At 38.1% G+C, this 6,352-nt stretch overlaps 2 protein-coding genes across 3 annotated transcripts in view; both read right to left on the bottom strand.

Annotated features, from left to right (window-relative positions):
- LOC144664651 (uncharacterized) overlaps window positions 1-6,352 on the bottom strand; it is a 61,285-nt gene that overhangs the window by 43,684 nt on the left and 11,249 nt on the right. The window lies entirely within an intron of this gene.
- Window positions 2,835-6,352, bottom strand: part of LOC144664803 (uncharacterized) — an 11,510-nt gene continuing 7,992 nt past the window's right edge. The window contains exons 3-5 of the mRNA XM_078526022.1: window positions 6,017-6,237; window positions 4,990-5,238; window positions 2,835-3,444 (exon numbers count right to left, since the gene is read on the bottom strand). Coding sequence (XP_078382148.1) covers window positions 3,107-3,444; window positions 4,990-5,238; window positions 6,017-6,200 — 771 coding nt within the window. The 5' untranslated portion in view covers window positions 6,201-6,237 and the 3' untranslated portion in view covers window positions 2,835-3,106. The remainder of the gene's footprint in view (window positions 3,445-4,989; window positions 5,239-6,016; window positions 6,238-6,352) is intronic.

Genomic DNA, 6,352 nt, shown 5'->3' with positions numbered 1-6,352 from the left:
TAACTTGTTTTTTTTTTTTTGCACCATCGAATTTCATTTGCATAATAACTTTTGTAGTTAGAAACCAAGGTATGACTCTGCACCAAGCTAGCTAAGCGCTGTACAAGAGCCGAAAATTACAGATCATCAGGGAGCAGGTTTAGCCTGTTTACTGGGGGATGGTAATTAGAGTATTCATTGGGGTTCGGAATTTAAGGGCAGTTTATCGCAGGGAATTTTGCACCAGATTTAAAACACACAGACGTCATACATACCAAGAATAAGATTTAGCTGAGCTAGATCCGAAAATTACACTGGTATGAAGCAGGTTTACACTGTTTACTCGGTGATAATAGGGGTCGGAAATTAAATTAACGGCAAGTATATCGCAATCAATTCGCCGCCAGATCAGACAGGAAGATCGAACTTGCATTGCACTCAGTTTTATTAGAATCTTGTGGTCTACACTATCATTCAAAGAATACGATTTAGAAAATATAGCCTTTGTGAAACCACGCATTACTCATAGGTTGTCAGTTTGGCTAGAGTCTACTCCCCAGGGATGCTTTATATTAAAAGAGGGTAGACTGGAAACGAGGCGAGACATCGCCGCGCCCCAGCTATTCTCGTCCCCAGAGCCGCTTGTCCCTCTCAGCCGGCTGAGCCTGGGGCACGAGAAACATGTGTCTCTGAGGACACGTGATTTGATTGGATAGAACTTCATCAAAGAAATTGAAATTAAGCAAATCAAATCAAATCAAATCAAATCAACCGTTTTAAAACCCCTTCGTCGTAGGGAATTTTACTACAGTTGATTTTATTGGCTAGATTTAATTTCTTTTTGTTAGCGATTGATGTAATGTGTCCCCAAAGCCAATTGTTCCGTGTGTGCCCCAGGCTCTGCCGCCATTGAGGGACAAGCGGCTCTGGGACGAGAATGATTACTTCCAAGTTCAATGCAGCTGCTGATTAGTAAGTCTTTTACAAAAGAAATACCCTTAAAAGGCAAATGAATATACCCCTTAAAAAGGCATGGAGAGCACTAGTCTTTCTCGCATTCTTAAATAGAAAGAAAAATATACGCGAAGAAACTGGTAACTTTATTATAAATGTTGTTTTGTCCGCTTCAGCAAAACATGAGCCGAGGAATAGGCTACTTTCGACAAAATTCAGCTTTATAACAAGGCCTAGAGGACAAAAAGAAATGAATAAACATGCTTGTAAAATTCATTTTGAGTGTGTCTTATAAGTCTCGTTATCAAGCTGAATTTTAACATGTCGAAAGAAGCCTATCGGGTTAACGTGACCGGAGCATTCTAATTATTTCGGTTTTGACCTGGGTGTTTTTTTTTTTTTTTTTTTTTTTTTTGTTTACTCACGTGACTTATGTCGACAAGGGAGCAGACCATTTAATTTAAGGGGGAAAGTTGGGCTATTACGAAAAAATTTCAGTTGCACACATAAAGTAGGAGAAAAAATCGTGCATAAGTAAGCCCGGTAGACAAAATTCAAGAAGGCCCCACCGGATAAACATGGATGGTGCAAAAAAAAAAAAATTACAAAGAGTTATGTTGGTAAAAAGGGATGGCGAGAAGGGTGGGTGAAGGGATACTCCCTTATATAAACCCTACATTTTAAGTGCGGCGCCAAAGGATGTGGTTTTTTAAGGCGTTTTGGTTTGAAATATGGTATAATGTAAATATGTTTGCAATTTGCCACGATTAACCGCATTTACTGTAGATCATGGCAGTCACCATGACATTACTGTTATCTTGCGTGACATTGCGTGACCGGCGCTTTGTCACAGATGACGCAACTTGATAGTGCACTTAGGTGGCTTTTATTTTGGACAATCCCTTGCATCGCATCGTTCTCATTTATACAAGGCTATCACAGACATCAGTTTTCAAAATTCTCTGACTTTTCCCAGAAAAAATACCATTTTCCTGACTAAATAAAAACAATCTGTTCGATATACTGTAGTCCCAAGCCTCCAGCCTTCAATGGTATAAAATCAGAGTTGTTTAAATAATTTTCCGGACTTTTCTTGTTCGAAATGTTAAAATTCCCTGAATTTTCCTAACCTTCAAGAATTATGTTTTTCTAGCCATTTCCTGACCTGTGGCAACCCTGTTATGTCGTCCAGTTATTCTAAGTCAAGGACATTGCAGAGATAAGAACGGGATAAGGACAAGCAAAAATATAAAATAACACGCTATTTTCACCCTGCTCTATTTTATTATTTTACACTTTTACAACGTTGTGACACACAACTGCAAGTAATTATTCTGTGGGATAGCACAATTTAAAGAAAAAATGCTGATAAGTAACCAACTGAACAAGAACTACCATAACCAGACTAGCCTTATTTTCCTTAAAAATCGGCTTAAACAGCAAAATCATCTTGAAACCTTCCCAGTACATTCTTGGCATGATAAATTATGATCTGGTTTTCCAGTAATTCAATTTAAGACTTGGTAATGAGATCTACCCCCTTAAAACGGGCAGTCGAAAGTTATGTTTATTTTAAAAAAAAGTTGGTTTAGCGTGAAATGTGTTTTCTTTTTGGTATTTTGCTTGTCGCTCTGAGTACTCAGGGCAAGCACCTTGCGAGAAAGAATTCTAATTTAAAAAAGAAAATCCAGATATTACGCCCCTCAAAACCATACGCCACCCACTCCAAGTTTAAGGTCTCATTTCTTGTCGTTTTATTACTAGATAGATCTGTTCCCGATTTTTCTTAGTTTGAATACTAAGTCAGGCCAACACCATAAAATTATCCGAGCCGTTTTCTACTGATAACCTAGCATGATGTTCCAAGAACGCTGTCGTCACGACAAAATCAATTATTTCAATTTAATTCCCGGTAATTACTTTGCTGCAATCATCCTTTAGAACTAACTACCAATTACTATAATTATTGTAGTTATAATATAATAATTTGATTCGTTTTTGCATTATAATGATACGAATATGAGAACTGATATATTGAGAAAATGAAGTTTTCCAATATCCCGCCTCTATAGTTTTTAAGGTTTTGTATTTCAGTATTTCACTAATAAATTTTCAAAGTTTATTTTTATTGTGCAGGGCGTGTAAAGCTAACAATCCGAACTCCTCGATTCCCTCAGGTACTTTCAAAGAAGACTTCCACTTCGTCAGGTTGAAAGAACAAACTACCCGCGAGGAATCGCCGGGTGTCGGAGGATCCATAGCTGTAACCAGGTGGCGGGCCGTAGGTGACTCCAAGGTTTGTGCCGGAATTCGTGTTCGATGAGGCGTGGTCAGCAATGTAAATATCGTATCCATTTCCAAATGTTGGTCCATGGGAAGAGCAACTGTAGATGGAATAAGCCCTATAAGAACTGTAGTGTCCTGTTTGATCTAGTTTCAGTGGTTGCCAACCTGGCTTGTTAACCAAAGAGAACAGGAAGGCTGCTGAATCGTACCAATACTGACAACCGCCTGATCGGAAATAAACAATGGAAAAAATGTCAAAAATAAATTATGTTTAACGCTTTGAACAGCCTAACATCGAACGTATTACATAAAGTTAATTAGATTGGTGTTCAACATTTCGCCATAATTCCTAAACTTTGTACGGTATCTTGTTTCCTTGAAATTTGACTTGAGGTTTGAATTGAGGTTAACCGTCCGATTAACAGGCCTGGAAAATAATCCCGAAATTTTTGGTGGTGACGTGCGACCTACTTCTTAAAATATGTTTACCTTATTTAGGACTAAAACGTTATAAAAAGTCGATACATCATTCAGACCTCTCAAAACTATTAAAATGTCTGGTACGTAAGCTCGGCTATCCAAGAAAGCATAATTTCAGTATTATCAACTGGAAGTTCATAAAGGTAAACTAGCTGCCCTAGCGAGCGTTATTCGTTGGGAACTTTGCTCCGACGCAACACATGGAACGTCAGCTTTTCAATACTCGATACGGCGGTTTTTTTAACTTTATTAACTTTTAGCTGATAATCATCTAATTGTTTTCCTTGACCGCCGACGCTGCACAACAGTTTTTTAAGGAACTAAGAACTTTCTTCTAAAATAAATACACGTATGTGGTACCCAGGAATGGCAAGTTCTGTTTGCGTAAACATTTGAAGCAAGTTTCCATTTTCAAGTTATTAACGACAATTAAAATTTTTCTAATAAAAAAAACGGCTTCATTAATTACTCAATTCCAGAAAGTACAAAACATATTATTTTTCGGACCATCTTACATGCATGCCTTCTTAGGTACCATACATCAGTGTTAGTTACGCTACTCTTTATAAAATGTTTAATAGCAACTGAGTTTATCTCTTTTGCTATCGTAATTTTTTTTACGCAGAGCAGCGAGATTCAAAAACCCTGGATTTTGTCAGATATAGTCAAAGTCTGATGCCAACGAATATTTTAGATCTTAAGCCTTAGACTGAAGGCAGTCTCTTTTCTTTTCTTCTTTGTGACGCTAATTACTTATTTGCATACTTTTAACATTTCCACTCGTGCGGAGGATCTGGGGTATAAAGACTGACTTCACGCAGTCTAGTCCAGCCTTGATAATACTTGTAGAGTCAAGTTGTTTTCAAATCGGCAAATGAAATATGTTCGGGGACTCACACTTAAAAAATGACGGGATGTGAGTTAAAATCGTTTTTTGAGGCTTGGCTCAATTCAGGTTCATTTTTACCCACACTATTGTATTAATGGATGATTAAGTGACACTGGTCGGATATCAGGGTCTCATCCTTTAAGTCATGCCTTCCCTGGATGGAGTTGAACAGTCACTGACGAGAATATAACTTTCAGATCATTTTAGAAAACAATGTAAATTTAGGCTGAAGAAAGTTTTTATCCAGCTGAAATATAACTATCCATTTTTCTTAAGGGCGACGTCACTCTTGCCTTAAAGATGCCCTTTCATAAAGCATGCTAAAGATTGAAGCCATTTTGTGTACCCATATTTTCTAGTATGCGCATGTATTAAAGCAATATCATAATTATGTCACTTACCAGTCCATGAGATGTTGGTGTACCCGCCAAAGATATACTGGCCAACACGTACGATTGTAACAGTGGGACCTTTATCGTCGCAATTGGTATGAAAAGTTTTCACAGACCAGCCATCCAGCGACGCACGCCAACAACGCTTCCACTGAGAGTTGCTTTGCATGACAGGCTTTAAAAAATCAACTAAAACCTTTAGATAACTGGCATTCGTTTTCAAGATTTCTGAATCCTCTAAACCAGCTGCTGCAGGTGCTAAAAAAGAGAAGTGGACACATTGAAAGCATTTTAAAGAACCGTTAGATGTTAGACTTTAGATGTTTTGAACAAAGGTAAAGTTCTTCAAAGTTCTGCCAAAGTGGAAGCTTGATATACGGCTGTGTGTCATGCCCCAAATAATGTAACACTTGTAAAAAAAGAATGTAAATGTTGTTTATAGTGGTCATGCACTTAGCTTCATATCTCAACGAGATAGCTAGTTTACAGGCATGCCACTGAAACCGAGGAAACAAATATTTTAAATGAAAATCACAAGGTTAAAAATCCCAACTGGCAGGAGGCAGACCAGTTGGCTATGTACAAAGCGTGATCGAGGATTTGAGCTCGGGACAACCGAGAAACAAATCCAGCTAGTGGCAAGGGCAGGTCTTGAACCGGGGACCTCCAGATTACAACACAAGCGCCCTAAACCACTCGGCCACGCTTGCCTCCAAAGGTTTATAAAAGCCCTTAAACTATTGCTCCTAATAACCACATCTTATATAAAAAATAGAATTTCTAATGAATCAAGAGTCTGAAGGAGATAAAAACCTGTTGCTATTTTTTCTGAGGGGCTGTTTACATGATAACGGAATGACTTTCATCCCGGAACAAGATTCGTCCAAGAATGAAGTTCGTTCTGCATTCACATGTCAAAATCGTGCGGCTCAGTCAGTTAAAGCGCAAGAGGATGACTTTAAAAATATGTCTTATTCGAACTTATCGGGATCAGTGTGGACGGGTCCTTTAACACGAGCTGGGTGTGTATATTTACCTTTGATTCTTCCAGTGTTTGTATCTTTTCTTTCAGTTCTACTATTCTTAAGTTTAGGTCTTTTTCCATTCTGTTTAGTTCTGCCAAGATCGTTTCTTTCATTGTTGTCTTTTGTTGCAGCCGTTCTCCTGTCTTCGCCAGGACAGGTTTGAGTTCTTGTATCAGAATGGATGACAACAGACATATTACAAAAGCAATCTTCAGCAGATGAGTTGCCATTTCTGTGAAAAGAAGATAAGAGAAAAAACATTACTCACAAGTAAACCCGCAAGCTAAAAGCTGGTTCAAACGTTTTCCGAAGGTTGTACGAATGTTTTCAAACATATTCCGAATTTT

The sequence above is a fragment of the Oculina patagonica genome, chromosome 9 (genome assembly GCF_052425735.1).
Source record: "Oculina patagonica isolate OP01 chromosome 9, crgOcupat, whole genome shotgun sequence".
Classification (NCBI taxonomy): domain Eukaryota; kingdom Metazoa; phylum Cnidaria; class Anthozoa; order Scleractinia; family Oculinidae; genus Oculina; species Oculina patagonica.
Note: the sequence above shows the minus strand (reverse complement) of the source record. Positions and strands in the feature narration are given on the sequence as shown.